The sequence below is a fragment of the Trematomus bernacchii genome, unplaced genomic scaffold (assembly GCF_902827165.1).
Source record: "Trematomus bernacchii unplaced genomic scaffold, fTreBer1.1, whole genome shotgun sequence".
Classification (NCBI taxonomy): Eukaryota; Metazoa; Chordata; class Actinopteri; order Perciformes; family Nototheniidae; genus Trematomus; species Trematomus bernacchii.
This window is the reverse complement of record NW_022988007.1, coordinates 3,250,568-3,269,732: the sequence shown is the minus strand read 5'-3', so window position 1 is coordinate 3,269,732 and position 19,165 is coordinate 3,250,568. Positions and strand designations below refer to the sequence as shown.

General features: G+C 39.8%; 1 protein-coding gene across 1 annotated transcript in view; it reads right to left on the bottom strand.

Annotated features, from left to right (window-relative positions):
- Positions 1-1,175: 1,175 nt before the first annotated feature.
- Positions 1,176-19,165, bottom strand: part of lim2.1 (lens intrinsic membrane protein 2.1) — a 34,480-nt gene continuing 16,490 nt past the window's right edge. Inside the window, 6 exon segments of the mRNA XM_034117280.1 lie at positions 1,176-1,237; positions 2,341-2,475; positions 2,659-2,808; positions 3,786-3,967; positions 11,631-11,683; positions 11,685-11,840. Of these exon segments, the coding sequence (XP_033973171.1) occupies positions 1,176-1,237; positions 2,341-2,475; positions 2,659-2,808; positions 3,786-3,967; positions 11,631-11,683; positions 11,685-11,840 (738 nt within the window).

Sequence of the window (19,165 nt, the reverse complement as noted above, 5' to 3'; positions counted from 1 at the left end):
GGTGCAAAATGCGCACCATTTTCAAAAAGTTATGAGACATCCTTCCTCTGCAAAATACATATTGTGTCATTTAAAAAAAAAAATGCATGCAAGTTGAAAGGAGGCCGCATGAGCCATTTCAAACACCCGGCCGCAGCAGATGGAGGTAACGCGCGCACCTGACTGCGTCAATCCCTTTATGGAGCGCACCAGGATAACAAGTGGCTTTTAGGGGGAAATTAGAAAGTAAATGGAACAAATGGTGATGAAATCGTCTTAAGAAGCCGTTCTCGAGGCGCAGGTAAGCGGCTTTCTGTGGCCATTTCATTAAGTAAAATGTTGAGCCGGTCAGTGCGTCACTGCTTTAAGTGACACGTTTGGATGAGAGGGGGTTTACTGAGCTGACAGTGTGATGGTGAGAGACGGAGCAAGAGGTTACTTCATCCGAATACATATTTGGGGCTTTCATAACAAATAATACAAATCCATTTGACATACAGAGTCAAATCAATGTCCTCTGGTCCTTTTTATTCTGATAGTAGGCTATTTAAATAAATAGTTTAAGACATAAAACAACGACTTTCTGGCAACGAAATTATGCTTTTAGGTATTTTATATTTATATATTTGTTTACGTTGCTCTAAAATGTATTCATGTCAATTGTAATATTTTGTTCAGAGTAATGCAGCATGCTCTTTGTAATTACATGAGTACAGTTTTTATAGACATGCACGCATGTGACTTTCGCTTTCTGTGACTCCATTGGTCCACAAGGGTTTTGGAAAAATGATATTTGTTGTACTTTTGGATGCAGACGGATTCTATTATAATACATAATAACCTCTCTGTGGTTATGGACACCCGTTATTATAACGCTAAAGGCGGGCCCGGATCGGACTCTCAGTCACATATTTCCAGCTTCCAAGCCTCCAAAAAATGCTCTCAGATACATTTAAAAATAATACAAATACATCTGCAACCAAGCACAGTTAAATAAATCAAGAACATGATAAAGAGAGTGAGCTAAAGATGCACAGCGCCTGTGGATGAAAATAAAGAGTCGTATTCTCCCAAATCTTTTTATTGAACTGGTTCAACTTTGATCCTACATGGTCCAGAGGTAAGCTCTGCACCGTGTTGATGGTGAGAGTCCACACACAGCCTGGCTCATTTCTGATGATGGAATAAGAAGTGTTCTAATGAGAGTTGGAGCTCCTGGGGCATTCATGCATCCGGTAGGCACACAAATAGAATATACCTGAAAAGAAAGAGAGGGCAGGTCTTTGTTATTCATCAGGAAGTGTCAATTCCATGCAGTGGCTTATTTTAATTGTATTAGGTTTTTATTGACACAATACACTATGCTCAAATGTGTGGGAATTGTATCCCTTTATTTAATGAGCAGAAGCAGCAAAGTGTGGGGAAGTCTGTTTCAGGCCATGTTCAGGGACAATCTGAGAAAAGGGAATTCAAATGAGGTCTCTCTATTTTGTGTCTGGATCAGCTTTAATGTCAACATATATATGAAAGGTCCTGATACATTATCCATGGGCTGTTTATTTGACATCTTTAGTGCATGCAAATGATATGAATAACATTTTGATAAGAATTGTAAACCATAGTCTTGATGTTTTTTCCATCACCTACTGGTTAGTTATTATATACCGTGATATATTGATATATATATATACATCATATTTTCAGTCTTAACCAAACAGATGAACATATAGTATTTTCCTCATATGGATGCTGCTCATAATTATCTCTTCACATTGAGTAATGAGAAAAGCCTGCAGGTAGTGCATGCTGGGGGATTCAGAGGTAGTGCATGCTGGGGGATTCAGAGAGCAGCATTCACTACAGCATGTCAATCACAGCTTCAGCTGCAGGTCCACGTTAGCTTCAGGTTAGCTCAGTGACTCTTTGTGTAATGAGTCTCTATAGGTGTTGTCTTTATTACAAACACTACATGAATAATGAAGAATATTATTCGCTGAAATGCAGGTAGTAGTTGACGCCAATATGTGGGAGTAAATACACTGCTTTATTGAAGTTTTGAAAAATTCCAACACGATATAATGTAAAAATAATCTGTATTTTGAGTGTGTTGCCTGCCTGGTCTGCTTCTCCAGGCAATGCTTCTGAACTCTGAGTGCAGTAATGCTTAGACAGCAACTTCCTCAAGTTTAGAGCTTTAAAAGAAGTCAACATTATTAGTAAAGGATCACAGCTTAATGTTGTTCAATTGAAAGTGAACACACCATCAATGGAACCGTTGGAAATGAAGGAACTTGACGGAACTGCTTTGAAAACCGAATGCAGATTTGATACAGATACAGGTTTTTTGGGCTGCATATTTACCTGAAAAAAAGGTGAGCACAACGGACACCCAGCCTATAATATATGACCAGGAGAACCTCCAGTTTCCATAGCGCTTCCCGTAGTAGTTCATAGTCACACCAGTGTACACTGACATCGCTAGAAACACTAAAAGGCCTGTGCAGAAAAAAAGAGAAAAAGAGTTTCAGAGAGACTGAATAGAGAGGAAACCATACTGCTGCTAAGTTTCAGGTCAAAACATACATATTATGCTTATTATGCTTCAGTTAACGTCAAAACAAATGCAAATGACAGCTCAAAGCCAACAAACAAAGAACAAATCAATAGCGTTGAACTTACATGAGATGAAAAACAATATGCCTGCAGCAAAGGTTTTGTCAAACCTGTCGAAGGAGGAGTAGTGGATGAAGGCCATGATGCCAATGATGATGCCGATGAAACAGGCCAACAGAGAGAGGATCATGAGGGCACGGGTAGCGTCTAGGTGGGCTGTGGACAGGGTCAATAGTCAATAGAAGTCACTGGTGGGGTCAGTGCAAGTCAACAGGGAGCTGTGATCTCAGCTGTGACCCCATGTTACTAACTGAGATTTGTTACTAACTGTAAAGCACTTACTCATCACTGTACCCTGTATGCCAAGGCAGGTCTGCCTTCACTTACTGTTCGGAGGCTCAGTCATTGGTACATATTCATATATAAAGCCATGCTGGGTAAACTACCGACTTATATCTGCTCTTTGATCTCACAGAGAGTGGCAAGTAGCTATTGCCTGAGATCCCAGGATGTGTTCTTATTACATGTGCCAAGTGCTAGGACTGTTTTAGGTACTAAAGCTTTTATGTGCGCTGCTCCTCTAGCTTGGAACACTATGCAAAAAACATTGAAACTGAGCATTTTGATTCCCTTGCATCGTTTTAAAGCACGGCTGGATGAAATGTTATTGGATACCTGTAAATGTAAATAGGTTGCTAATTTATACCCCTGTAATTATGTTGTGATGTCCTTTTTGTTTTCTGTTGTTTTTATGTGTAACCAATGTACCGCAGGTCTCCCTTGAAAAAGAGATCGTTGATCTCAATGGGATTTTTTAACCTGGTTAAATAAAGGCTACAAACAAACAAACAAGTTAACAAGCCAACATGATGAAGAGCAGCAAACATCCTCAAGAAATATAACAGACCACATTTCTAATTTCATCATCCATCAGTTGGAATTCCTAAATATATCAACTAAAACACAAGAGATGAAACTCTAACAAAAAAGTATAACTTATATCTATAACCATTTTTTATCAAATCAAAGTATCAGAGAAATGTTTTTCTTGTTAAACACAAGTAGTATTATCTGTATAATTCACACTGTAATGACAAATGTTAGCCTGCCACCATGTCAAGTGCAAGTGAGCTTTCCCTCCGCCATGCCATGGCGGCAGCTTTAGTGAGCGTGTGTGGAGCAGGAACACTCACCGATGCTGTCGTTGTGGGGGAAACATTTCCCCGGCATGCAGTACCGCCACAGGCCCTGGTGCATGTAGTTGTTGGACTGCCGATACTGCATCCAGTAATCGGTTGCTGTGGAAACGATCAGGAGGATGTTCCCCACGCCTGCACAGAACAAACCTCCACCCATAAAGCTGTACATCCTGCACCTGCAGACACACACACACACATACAGAGGAACATAAGGTCACTTAGCTGCACTGGCCTCACACACACACACACACACACACACACACACACACACACACACACACACACACACTTCAGCGAGAGAGGGTCTAAGTGTCAGTAATTGTGTTGTAATGAACATATTATTTCCGATGGATTGAGCTGCGGGGTCGCCTGTGTGTATGCCCCACTTTGTTCTCTTGGACATCAGTCCCCGAAGATGAGCTTTATACACACACACACACACACACACACACACACACACACACACACACACAGACACACACACACACACACACACACACACACACACACACACACACACACACACACATACACACACATACACACACATACACACACACACACACACACACACACACACACACACACACACACACACACACACACACATACACACACACACCGATGCTTTGATACTTGATACATCTATTGCTCATTGTTCCATCTGAATGCAATATCCTGCAGCCATCCCCTCTACGCATGGAGAGTTGTGGATTTCTTTTAGGGGGAAAGGATGATAGATAGATAGATATATATATCTTGTTATGTCTGAAAACCTGAGCGGGATGCTCGTTGAAGAGCTCTGTGTATTCATTGAAGAGCTCTGTATTTCTGCAGGATCACATTTCCCTCTCAGCTGCCTCAGTCTAAACCAGAGCACTTACTAAATCCATTTCATTCCCATATTGTAAAGCAAACGATATCTCAGGATGCCCATTTTTCTGGGCATATTTAACATTGCAATTATTTATTTTCGGCAATATGTTGTCAACCAGCTGGGTTTAATATTCTACAATGCCATGGACCCCCCCCCACCCACCAACATCATAGTCTGTTACAGAGAGAGAGGCGTTGGTTGCGTCTGCACTGACCTCGAGGCCCAATGTTTCCTTTTGATTGCATCACTCAACCTTTTTCACTAATTCTGCAACTCTTACTACATTGTGATGTGTAAACAACAAAAATACAACTAATGTTTGCAGTTTTCCATCTATAGTTTACATTATTTTTAGCCTCTAGAGGAGACTGTGTTTTAATTACTTTACTCTATTCACTGCACTGAAGTTACATGGACACATAAGAGATACAAATCGGTACATTTTTACCTAAAAGGCGCAAGACACAACGGTCTATATTTTCTGATTCAGCCATCAATATTTGCAACATTATTAGTGGAGTTCTTGGAACTGCAGCTGTGTCCCCAATACCACAAATACATAAAAAACACATAAAAACACAAGTGAACACCAACAATTATTGGACACAATTCAGTATGACCTTACCTTAAGCAAAACCTTTTAAAAAGATGTTAATGAAGACAGGGTTACCTGACAAAATACAACAAGACCCTATAATGCCAAGACTGGCAGATTCCAGCGGGCTAGTAGCACAAGCGTTAGACGGGTGAAAAGAGAAACTGGGGCTACAGCAAACACAGCGCTGAGACAAAAGGCCCGGGCCCAGCACTGGCCAATCAGCACACACCAGTTTTGTGGTTTGGGAATCTGCTGAAAAAACAGAAATGTTCAAAGCTTGGCAGGCTGAAGCAATACTGATGACTTCATGCTTTTATTGAAAGTGGAGGCTGAACTGGCTTTACTGGAGGGCAGCCAGGCATCACATGTTTGGCATTGAATACATTTAGATACAAGTTGTTGTTTTTAAAGTCTATTTGAGCACATTTAGGACTTACAAAATATAAAATACTCACTGTTAAATAAATAGAAAATACCCCTTGTTGAAAATGTAAGCCACTCAAACGCTGCTTGCCTCACTGTTTCTTTGGTTTAGGATTATTGTCCTGCTTGCTGCATTTGCCTTAATTAGGGTACTATGTGTAAAAAGAACAACCGTTCATACACTCTTGTGACAATATAGAGTGAAATTATTTTAAATAGTTTAACGGTAAAAGTCATGATTGTATCATTGGCACCAATTGAAACCAAAATCATGTGGTTCCATTGAACAAAAATATGATGACTATTGTGAAATGACTGCAGTTCAGCTCAGCGCTACTTTGTTATTTTAGTTTAAAAAGACCCACAAACCCATTGTACACTGTCGGGCCCTCGTTGGAAGCAAGAGACTAGCTCTGGTACACATGAGGGAGTGGAGAAGCTGCCCAATACTTCCCTTGGAGTTGAAAATAGTTAGTGTAGGACGTTTATTCATCAGGTTACCTCAAACATCATGTTTGTGAATAAATAGGCAACTGTTTTCCAACACAACCATCATACAAATAATTGAAGGTGATGTGTGTGGAAGGTCAACAGTCAGCTCTGAATAGTGATGACACTATTTGCATTGGGTATTCAAATAAGCCCTGTTTATTTCATATGCTGACGATACCACACATTTTCTTACAGATCAATAGGTTGATCAATTCTAAAAACAATGCTCTAGATATGGATTTCTGCTTCAAATGCAAATGTGTTTCCTTCATGTTAAATGAATGCTTATATGGTCGTTGAGTCTAACACTAGAACAGATCATCTTCGCCACCTTCTCACAGCTGATAATGCACTCTATGTCTCCTAGTATAGATCATAAATATATGAAACGCATTTCTCATGTGTCCAACAAAGTTGCAACAAAAATTGGTATTTTATGGAAAGTAAGACACATATTGTGAAAATAAATGTTTGCAATGAAAAGATGCCATGATGTATCCTTCATATCTTAAGGCAATATACTATGAGCAAGCACATCAAAAGCGTGTTTTCCAAATCTTTATATTAAATACAAATGTAAGAAGCTTCACTGACTGCAGTGAGTCACCAATGGGGCACACTCAAACATTTCAAACTCTGGAATAATTAAACATATCGGACATCAATAACCCTAACAATTCACTTCATTTTTCATTCCATTTATTTGTCACTAGGTTTAAGATGCAATTTATTACAACAACTGTGTGGATCTTCAATAAATGCAGTTCTACAGAACTAACAGGGCCAGTTCTCATGGAACAGCTGTGCTGACAGTGTTCAGTTCTGTGTACATGAGGTACAGTGTTTGGTCACCGGAAGATGCATTCTTTTAGACATTTAGAGACACGTTTGATGTCTGTTTGCAAATCAGTGGAAAGCATTTAGCTGTATTTCAGTAAAGGTTCGTTTTACAACCCCTACGTTTTCTTTATCCACCTGTTAAGAATGTGGACATGTTGTTAAAGAGGACACTGACTTTTTCAATTATAACATGAAATAGAAATGTTCATTCATGTGTAACAACACCTTTTAAAGCTGAAATATGTATTTAAATGTATTTTAAATTCCATGTTAATACTGGTATCACCAAAGGTACATGGAGGCAGCAGGTGTTTGGAGAAGCAGCTCACACCAGTTCATCCCATTCTGACCATCATCCCACACTGTGCCTCACACACACACACACACACACACACACACACACACACACACACACACACACACACACACACACACACACACACACACACACACACACACACACACACACACACACACACACACACACACACACACACACACACACACACAGACCCAAAGATGAAAGGAGTAGAGTAGCTCCATTACCTGCATTACAGCAAGTTGCTCAGACCAATTGACAACAACAAAATGCCCCAGAAAAAGCATTTTTTCTCCCCGAGATTTGAGTGCTGTACTTACATCTAACTTCATTTTTATAGACCACAGGCTATTTTCTTCCATCTGGAGAGTGGCAGCCAGGAGGGCATTTGATATCCTCCCATGCACCATCAAAGTGGACAATATGCCTCTGTGACAGAAGAGCAAATCCATGTTTTCTTGAATCCATCCAGCTTTTCAGAGATTAATTTTGTTATGAAAAGTCTACATTTATGTGGTATCATCAGTAGGTAAGGAGCTCATGCGGCACTTGGGAAGGTAATGTGACAAGAGTAATTACAATGAGTGTGTGTCTGCGTGGCTGCATTGTTGTGTCCCTGAGCTTCCATCTGCAGCCTGCGGCCTGCTGCGGCTCCATGGACCACCTCATATCTTTATAATGACTAGATGACAGGCTATACTGGCTGTGGACATTCTAATGACTTGTGGGTTATGCTGGTTAGCATCTGAAAACATCATTATAATGTATGTCTCACCTAAGCTCTGGTAGAAATTAACTGGACTTTTGAGGTAGGCTACTTTATTTTGATATTTTCATTTAATTCCGCTAATATTGTATTTGTATTCCACCACAAACAGCTAGGGTCTGATCTGACACATATGAAGCATTTATAAATGATGATGTGTTACATTTAAAGGCCCTGCAGGCCACCACACGGTTCTTTATGTTTTTATGTCAATTTACACCAAGCAAAGCTAGGGTGGGATTAATGTGAGGTCACCAAATATACATAGCCTTTTATGAATAATAATAATAATAATCATAATATACCATTAATTTGTTATATTTAACGCATTGGAGTCATTTTGCATTAGAGTAGTTTACCTCTTGTGAATTAAACACAATACACTACAAAAGAATATTTAATACAACTTCCACAAATTCATTGGAACGAGGACAAACAAAGGGAAATCTCACAGGAAAAAAGGGGGGTGGGAATGAGGGTTTATGTGCGTAGCAATATATGCAAGATAAATATTGTGGCAGACTAAAGGAGACAAATGACACACCATAGCAGCATGCTGTAGGTTTTATAGAAAAGGGTTATTCTAAACATCTAAATAACTGCCATTCCATTAGTTCAGTGGAAAGTGTGGTGTTTTACCAGTAAGTGGAGTTTCAGAATCTAAAAAGATGTTCATGAAGAGTCTGCTTCCAGCACTGGCTGGCCTCTTGTTTTGTACAAATCACAGGGTTTTGGGTTCCTTAGTGATTTGTTTTCTATCAATTGCATACATTTAGAATCATGACACATTAAAAAAAGAAACTTATGATTCATGGCAACACAGGACTGCGTTAATGACAACAGGTATCTTTTATTACATTTTCAAGTTTTTGTTTGAATATAATATCTCAATGAGTACCTTAAAAAGGGCTCTATAAGTAAAAGGTATCATTATTATTACTATTGGTCAAATTCACAGCTGAGGAAATCCAAATGCCCGGACATTAAAACACATATCTTTCTATTTTTTGGTTTGATTTGTTTCTACTTACAGTATCTTTGTCTATATCCTTCAGTATCCTCCATTTGCTTCAGTTATGTGCCATACTCCTTTTCTATTCATTTAAGCACCCTGCCAAATATAACCCGCTGACAGATGCTCTCCTATCCATCAGAAGCTTCGATCCATCCGAGTGCTAATGGAACAAGTGGCTGAGCATCAGATGATCTTTCATTATGGACAAATGTCCGAATTATAACAACAACAAGGCTGTTCAACAGGAAAACTGCCTGTAGACCACGTGAGAATGGAGGTGTGAAGGTGGTGGGAATACGCCTTAAGTGTGTATAGTATGTGTGTTTGTAGTATTTTCCAGCTGTGCCGTTCACAAGGTACAAGGCCTTAAAAACCTATAATGGCCTCTGAAAGTTATCGGCATTAGCAGGGAAAATGCTTCTCAAACTTTACGTTCCAGCCCTGCTTTGCCTAAATACTTAAATCAACTCCTCGGAATTGAATTTTCAAGCCTTCAAATGGCTAATTCGTGCAGCAAGTGCTTTCAGCGTTTTCTCAGCAAACGAATGGCGGCTCTAATCATAAGAGCATGTAGATGCTGCTGCCTCTCCCCCCCCCCCCCCCCCCATGAGACAGCTGCGTGAACGGAGAGAGAAACATTTCCACTTAACCACTTAAATGAATATATCAAGAAACTAATTTGCCATTTTAATTGCGTGATTTAGAAGACGCTACTTCACTTGCCCCTCTTCCATCTTGGTTGATTTCCAATGTGAGCGCACATTAGATTGATCTATGAAAGACTTCAGAAAATCACAACACTTAAGTCTTTTCATTTTCCCTCCCTAATTAAATAATTGAAATTCCTGTCAGTGTCTGCACTTAAGCCACACACAGGCATTCTGCGTGGCTGACTGAATCATGAAAGGCTTGTTTTTATCTTCCCTTGTTTGCAGCCTGGTCTTTCTTCACCCTCTACCTTTTCGTTTGTGTCTTCCAGGAGCCACGGATTCATTCCATCTGTCAAGCCCAGAAATAGATCAGTACATCCATGTTGTTGAGATTTGCCCGTCCCATTAAGTGATTGCTTTCAGAAATGGCAGGGGACATTTCTTCTGATACGTTCCCTGAAACAGCGCTGGCAGACATTAAGGACACATTATTGAGTCCCATTTTCTCCCAGCCACAAGGATATCCATTAGAGTGGCACACAGCCCTACATTTTCCATTTTCTCCCTCACCAAACTTGACTTTACACATTATTTCTGCCTCTGTTTTGTAATTTGCAGGCACAAATTATATCAGGAAAAAGCCATCTCGTAGCATGTGGCTCCTCTTCCCAGGGCTATTTGCCAAGACTTGATTCTGAAGTGTCAAAATGGGCCCATCGTTACGGCTAATAATGATGGACAGCAGGCTGCTTTAAAGTCCATAAGAGTCGGCCCACACTGGAAACTCTCTGTGTCAGACCTGCAAACAGTGACATGCAGTGTTACTTTCTTTATCTTATTTCTTATCTTTGATATTTGTGTAAATATAAGTATTTCTGAAGAAGAAGGTCATATTTGTCGCTTTATAAGTTGTTCAGTCAGTGCGTATGTGAATGAGTATTATTATGTAATCCAATGAAATTAGAACAAAGCCACACTGAAACAGTTTTTGCAGTAATTGAGGCAACACTGGTCTAAGAGTTGGGCATTTCATTTTGAGATGTTTGTTTCCGAAGCCATCCTATCATTAGCATCAACAGCATCTATGTCTGATTGGAATAAGGGTTTCTACATCTTCTAATGTTGCTTATCTTTCTCTGCAGCCATTCCCAATCCTCTTTTGGTTCCTTGCAGCAGGTTATATTCACTTCTACTGAAGATAGACATGTCCCAGTGTTTCTACCTTGCACAGGTTTGTCTTAAGTTAGCCTGCCTCCTCCTTTACCCTGACTCCATCAGCTTGAGAGCATTTCACCAGTCGTATTTTGACATATTTGAAATGTCATTATCTGACTGTGTATGTACGCATTAGCAACATGATGTTCACTTGATCGTGACCTCATTGCGTTTCAGAGACAACTCCAGGTCTTTGCGTTATGATAAGCACAACAGCTTGTAAATACATTCAGGACCAGATCCACCAACAACAGGTCAAGGCTTTCACAAAGTTGTGTGTAGCGTCAGAAGGCAGCTCAAAGGCCACAGCAGCCCCCCGCTGAGCTGACATTCTCATCGTGCCTTGCCCATTAATTCTGTCATTGTTGCTGCCCTGGCCTCCTGGAGTCCTATCAAAGACTCAATAACCACTGCTTAACCAAAGTCCATTGCCAATTCCCCCCACCCTCTCTCCCCTCTCTGTCCCTCGCTCTCTGCTATAAATCATCTGACAGCATGCGGGTGTTCGGAGCAACTGCCTTTCATTTCGACATGGCCGGGTTGAAAAGGCCATTATTACCCTGTAATTGTGGGAGTCAAACCCAATTAAGCAAATCTGTATGGGGGCAGATGCCGCTTCCCCCCCACACACACACTTCGTTTACCCTTTTCGCTCGCTTGCGCTCACTTCACTTAGGCCGACTTGATCTCTGATACGGGCTGAACAAGCAGCGGCTCGGACCCCCGGCTGGGAGGGACATGTTGCTAATTGAGTTCTTGCTGGTCATTTGCTCCTTCCAAGCGAGCAAGAAGAAAAACTGAAAACTGCCGCCTCATCTGCTGAGGCCATGGGAAGAAGAAGTGAAATGCCACTCCTGTCGGCAGCAAGCGGAGGAAAAAGAGGTGAGCGAAAGCCATTTAATCCGCAGGGAAGCCGGGAGAAAAGAGGGGCTTAGGCCTGTGCGCTGCTGCAGCGGGGAACCAGCCGCAGAGAGGGGCTCCCATTCAGGCAGCACCCCCCCCCCCCCCACCCCCCCCCGAGTCAACACTTCCTGTCTCTGGAAGGCTCGGCTCTGAAATTAGGAGAGTAGAGCTAAGGCAATGTTCACGCTCACATGGATCTCAAAGTGCTTCTGATTCTCTACCTTCAGCCTTTCTGACAAATGGACATGTAGCATTTCAAAAGATTTGACAAATATATATATGTATACAAATATTGAGGGCACTCACTTATTGGGCACTCACTTATTTGACATGTTAAGTTGAAGTGACTGCTGTTTGCTCAGACCTCCAGATGGATGAAGAATATGGATCAATTGATGGCTGGCTGGGTAATATCGTATTTCAACCCAGTCTCACGGCATTTCGTGTTATAGTCACGAAATGTAATCTATTGATTCGTGTTCACCAACACGATTTCCCCCTTTTTTTCGTGTCACACAGAACGATTTTAAAAGCAATGTATTTCTATTGGTAGTATGTTTCATGCCTGCACCACGTCTTTTTGTCCGGTCGGGTCTTGGAAGACCGGAAGCTGTGTGGTTCATAAAAACATGTTCTTACTCAATATCAAGCCACGATTATTGTTTTTATTTTAAATTGTATAATGTCTGACTTTTTTTGCCATCCGTGAGGAAAATAAATGGGGCTCAGAATACTGAAATATGTATTTTTGAAATCTTTTTTTCCTTCTAATTTGTAATTCTTTTCTACATAACACACTGCTATTTAGTCAACAATAACACACAATTATCCTTGTTTTTATTTATTTGTTTAATTCTATAATCTCTGGCTTTTTTGCCGTCCGTCAGGAACTGAATTTCAAAATGAAGTCATTAATAATATTATGTATGAAATTATTTTGTCTATTAACTAGAGCGCCGGGTCATGTTGTGACCGTCTTTTCTATGTTGCTGTGGGGTTTTTCCATCGGTTTGGGGTTTAAAATATAAAAACAGTAATAAGTAATAAGCCAATAAGTAATAAGCCTTATCAGCAATAAGCCTTATCAGCCATAACTATCAACAGTATTGCTTTGCCAGGCAACAGCTTGGGGTGAAAACCACGGCACACTATCCAAAACTGGATTCGAATGAGTCCAACCCCCCGTTAGGACTACTTTGTTATTCTACTCCACTACAATTCAGAGGTTGAACTGGTATTTTTACTCCACTACATTTATTTTAGTTACTTTGCAGATTCTGATTAATGATGTGAAATATAAACAACCCTTAAATCAGGCTTTAGTTACACCTGAGTAAAATTCAGTGAAGGTGATTGTCAAGTGCCAACAATCAGGAGAGATATTTGGTAGTTGGTGCTTGAGAAGACTAAACATTTATCTGCAGATCTCTATAAAGTATATTCATTACTCGTTATTCTCTACTAATAGTTCATTAAAAACTGTATATAATAGCTATTTTGCACATCCCTTTCAAGATTTCATGATTTTCTAAGATTTATTGACATATCATATACACAACTACGGTGTAGTTATGCAATGAATGAAAAACTTGGGTTGCAGGTTCCTCAACAGTGCATTACAAGACATCTATCAATATCTGTATACCTCCACCATTAAACTGTCATATTCTGCACATTTCTTATACTATCTACATACATAAGAGTATAATAAATATGTATAATATCAGTTAAAATAAGTGCTTCAACATAGTTAACATTGCAGGAAAGCAATATATTCAGTGGCGGCGCCAGGGTATGGCTGGGGTAGGCTACAGCCATACCAAGAAATGGCTTAGCCCCACCTTAGCCCCACCATGAAAAATGATGTTAAAGTAAGCTAAATAAAGTCCGTCATCTCGCGCGGAGTAAATTGCACAGACAGCAGTTAGTAAAATTGATTTCAGTAGCCACTTGTCTGGAAATACCGAAGACTAGAAACGGTTTTGAAAACTTTTGTCACGTAGTGATCTTCTTCCCAATAAAACATCTTTGATAATGTCTTCTGGCCAATCAGAATCACGATAACGGCGTGCAGGAAGTCCCGACGGAGAATACTTTAGCGGTAGTACATCTCTATATACATCAGGGTTGCCAACTTTGGGTACCTGGCTGGAGTGAGATTTTGATATCATGGGTTTCATTCGGTTTAATTACACATATGCGCACGAAATGACTGCTATCGTGTCAGCAGCGAGACCTTAGCATATATATAGGATATATATACAATATATACAAATACACAATAATGGACACAGACTATAAAGGGCACACAGTTTCATTCACTAATGAAAGTCAAACATGTTTGTTTCCACTGTTTTATTGTGTGCCTGTCGCGATAAGCAATTAATTGACTTATCGTACGATAAATAAAAATGAACTCGATAACTTTTCTGACCTCGATAAATTGCCATTTACATGAGGATGTGACTAGCAGTTTGAAAGGATGTACTTGAATTATTATTATATATTATCATTATGTCAGTGGTCTAAAATGGTCATACAACGGTGCCGACAATATTATCGTTTATCGCAATAATTTCCGGGAAAATGTATCCAACAAAATTAATTATCGTGAGAGGCCTATACATGAAACACACACACACAAACAAATCTACAGACTTACTCCAAACTGCCAAATATATTAATTAACACACTCTCACTCTCATATACTCTTTGACTCTATTTTGGCCTAGTAGAACAATAAGCAGCAGACTTTTACTTTTTTATCATTTCTACTGGATCTTAGATCTGCAGTTGCAGTTGCGGCTCCAGAGTATTTTTGTTGGGTAATCTATGGTAGGGCTAACCCATACAGTGGTGGGGCTCAAGTCAGTATTTGCAATGTAATTACATACACGCTCCCCCCGACAGTGAAACGCCACGCGTGAGGTTTAGATTATTTCCCTGTCTCTCTCAATCCAAATTGAACTGTATGAAATAAAAAGGCACATTTGTCTTGTAGTAAATAAAAAGGGCGACCTGGAGCCAATCCTGCAATTTCCCCACAGGTGAAAGAGTAGACATGCTGAAAACCCAACCCCTGCAGGGGGGTCTGGGGGGATTCTCCCCCAGGAGATTTTTTTAAATACTAACATCAAATACACATTCTGGTACTCTCTTGAGAAGAAAAATAAATAAATCTATTACTACATATTTAAAAAAATGAATGCCATTTTAGTTTTGTGTTACTTTGTTCTGAAAGCTGAACCTGCTGCTCCTCACAGAGAGAAGAGGGAAGAGGCTGTGTGAATTACTTTACATTGTGGATAAGGGTGGATAGCCCCCATTGTTCTGTGTGTCAAAATGAAAGACAGCCCACACACCTATCAATGATCAAACCGTGGGGTCTTATTTCATTACGTGTTGATTTCTATCAACACGTAATGTTGTATCGATGATATGAGATGTACTACCGCAAAAGTATTCTCCGTCGGGACTTCCTGCAACAACACCACGCCGTTATCGTGATTCTGATTGGCCAGAAGACATTATCAAAGATGTTCTAATGAGAAGACGATCACTACGTGACAAAAGTTTTCAAAACCGTTTCTTGTCTTCGGTATTCTTGCTTTTGGCGTGAGAATAGTTTGGGCAGCGTGAGAGCGTGAGATTGAGAGTGAAAGCGTGTGTCACACGCCAGATGCGTGAGAGTTGGCAACCCTGATACATAGATACAACATTACGTGAAATAAGACCCCACGGTTTGATGATTGATAGGTGTGTGGGCTGTCTTTCATTTTGACACACAGAACAATGGGGGCTATCCACCCTTATCCACAATGTAATTCACACAGCCTCTTCCCCTTTCTCTCTGAGGAGCAGCAGGTTCAGCTTTCAGAACAAAGTAACAAAAAACAAAAATGGCATTCATTTTTTTAAATATGTAGTAATAGATTTATTTATTTTTCTTCTCAAGAGAGTACCAGAATGTGTATTTTATGTTAGTATTTAAAAAAATCTCCTGGGGGAGAATCCCCCCAGACCCCCCTGCAGGGGTTGGGTTTTCAGCATGTCAACTCTTTCACCTGTGGGGAAATTGCAGGATTGGCTCCAGGTCGCCCTTTTTATTTACTACAAGACAAATGTGCCTTTTTATTTCATACAGTTCAATTTGGATTGAGAGAGACAGGGAAATAATCTAAACCTCACGCGTGGCGTTTCACTGTCAAGGGGGGCGATATAGCGTGTATGTAATTACATTGCAAATACTGACTTGAGCCCCACCACTGTATGGGTTAGCCCTACCATAGATTACCCAACACAAATACTCTGGAGCCGCCACTGAATATATTCAACACACTCTCACTCCCTAAACGTCCAGGAGCGATGCTTGGTCAGGGTCCCGTGGCGTGCAGTTGGGACGCTCCTAGTCTCCTTCAGCTTCATAAACGGACAAAGAGCTTTCAACTGATTGCAATGTATTCCCATCGGCGGCGGTATTTGATGCTCAGGGAAACACCGCATCGGTCCATGTCGGCGGCATTTAAAGGCAATGTGAGCGTCCATTCCCATTGGATAACGGAGGATTTTACACCCGGAAGTAACTATTCTCCTTACTGTCGATTGATTTGACAGTGATATCTGCACTACTCATCAACTCAAAAACAACAGATTATCCTTGTTAATTACACAACATTGATTGGTTTAAATTGTGTGCAATGCTTTTGTATTTTTCCCCTTCGATTCGGAGAAACAAATATTTTTTCGGAGTTTAGGATGGCAGAAGACACTACACTACCCAGAATCCTCAGCTATTGTTTGGGACTACACCATGTGCTTTGTTTGACAAACCCCGTGATTAGTTCTCAAGCTCTGTGATTGGATGTTGGAGTGGCAGTGCGCAAAGTTTACACCGCGTCAAACAGCACTTTGAAATGGAATAAAACCCATCGACGGCACACTATTCAAAACAGGAATCGAACGTGTCCTACCCCCCCCCCCCCCCCCCCCTTAGGTCACAGGCTCCTCCAACAGTGCAACACAATAAAACAGATACACAGAAAAAATTGTGCAAGTAAATACAAAAAGATAAATAGTAAAAAGTGAAATAGTGCAATAAGAGTCTATATACAAGTGATTGGAATATGATATATTAGACAAATAATTTCTAAGTAGCAGCCAGATGAATGTTATGGATGTTGTTTCTAAGTTCAGGTGTTTAATAGTCTTCTGGCCTGTGGGATGAAACTGTCCCTGAGTCTGGTGGTTTTAGTCCAGATGCTGCGGTAGCCTACCGCCTGCCAGACGGCAGCAGACAGAACAGTTTGTGGCTGGGGTGATGGGGGTCTTTTATAATCCTGAGGGCTTTCTTTAAGGTTAACCTGGTATTTTTACTACATTTATTTTAGTTACTTTACAGATTCTGATTAATGATGTGAAATATAAACAACCCTTAAATCAGACTTTAGTTACACCTGAGTAAAATTCAGTGAAGGTGATTGTCAAGTGCCAACAATCAGGCGAGATATTTGATAGTTGGTGCTTGAGAAGACAAAAAATGTATCTGCAGATCCCTATAAAGCATATTCATTACTCATTATTCTCTAATTGTTCATCAAAAACTGTATATAATGGCTATTTTGCACATCCCTTTCAAGATTTCAAGATTTTCAAAGGTTTATTGACATATCATATACACAACTACGGTGTAGTTATGCAATGATGAAAAACTTGGGTCATAGGTTCCTCAACAAGAGATCTATCAATATGTGTGTACCTCCACCATTAAATTGTCATATTCTGCACATTTCTTATTCTATCTACATACATCTTATAAGAGTATAATAAATATGTATAATATCAGTTAAAATAAGTGCTTCAACATAGTTAACATTGCAGGAAAGGTGATTGTCAAGTCCCAAAACAAACCATGCAATATATTAAACGTTAAGTACTTTGTCAGGCTTAATATGGATACCCCCAAAGCTTTTTGCTTACATGTATTTAAAAGAAGACCTTAACCTAAAGTATTATTTAATGTTTAAATAAAGCCTAATTAGTTTGTCTGTTTTGCACATCCTCCTATTAATATCTTTGTACATCCGGCACTAAACTGTTTTATTCTAGATACCATTTACAGTATCTTCTTGATATTTTCTATTCTATATTTATATCATTGACCTTCTACTTTCCTCCTATTTTGTATATACTCTTAATATTTAAATGTTTTCATAAAATATAACACATTCAAAAGTGCTTTACAAAAATGAAAGACATTAAGAAAAAGGCCTTTTTAAACAGTCATTAAAAAGCAACACAATCTACCTGCATTGCAATGACTCTAAACGTGTAATAACGTGCTTTAACCAGTAGGAGGTGCGGGTTAAAAAGCTGTCAAGTTTACAGTGTTAACAAAATAAAATATACTGCTGTTTCTGGTTTAGTTTACGACGGATATATTCTGTTATTGTTTTGATATTTGTAACACAAAAGCGATGTAAAAAACCCACAGCAACACAGAAAAGATGGTCTTAACATGACCCAGCGGTCTAGTAGTTAATAAAAAACAATAATATCAAAACAAAATATTACTACTAACTTTATTGTGAAATTAAAACAGAACGGTAAAAGAATAGTTTCCGGTCTATTCTGAGGCCCGATCTCTGTAGATAAATAAAGAACTACGACAGATGTGTAATATTTAATGCAGCCAAACCATTCATTACAATGCATTCATGTGATGACTTTCAAAGAGTAAAGCAAGCACTGCTGAATAAAGTATGATTTGATCTTTTACGAAACGTTTTTTTTCATATGGAATGCAGTTGGAGGTCAACCAATCACAGAGCTTGAGAACTAATCACGGGGTTTGTCAAGCAAAGCACATGGTGTAGTCCCAAACGATAGCTGAGGATTCTGGGTAGCGTAGTGTCTTCTGCCATCCTAAACTCCGAAAAAATATTTGTTTCTCCGAATCGAAGGGGAAAAATACAAAAGCATTGTACACAATTTAAACCAATCAATGTTGTGTAATTAACAAGGATAATCTGGTGTTTTTGAGTTGATGAGTAGTGCAGATATCACTGTCAAATCAATCGACAGTAAGGAGAATACTTACTTCCGGGTGTAAAATCCTCCGTTATCCAATGGGAATGGATGCTCACATTGCCTTTAAATAGCCGCCGACATGGACGGATGCGGTGCTTCCATGAGCGTCAAATACCGCCGCCGATGGGAATACATTGCAATCAGTTGAAAGCTATTTGCGTCCGTTTATGAAGCTGAAGGAGCCTAGGAG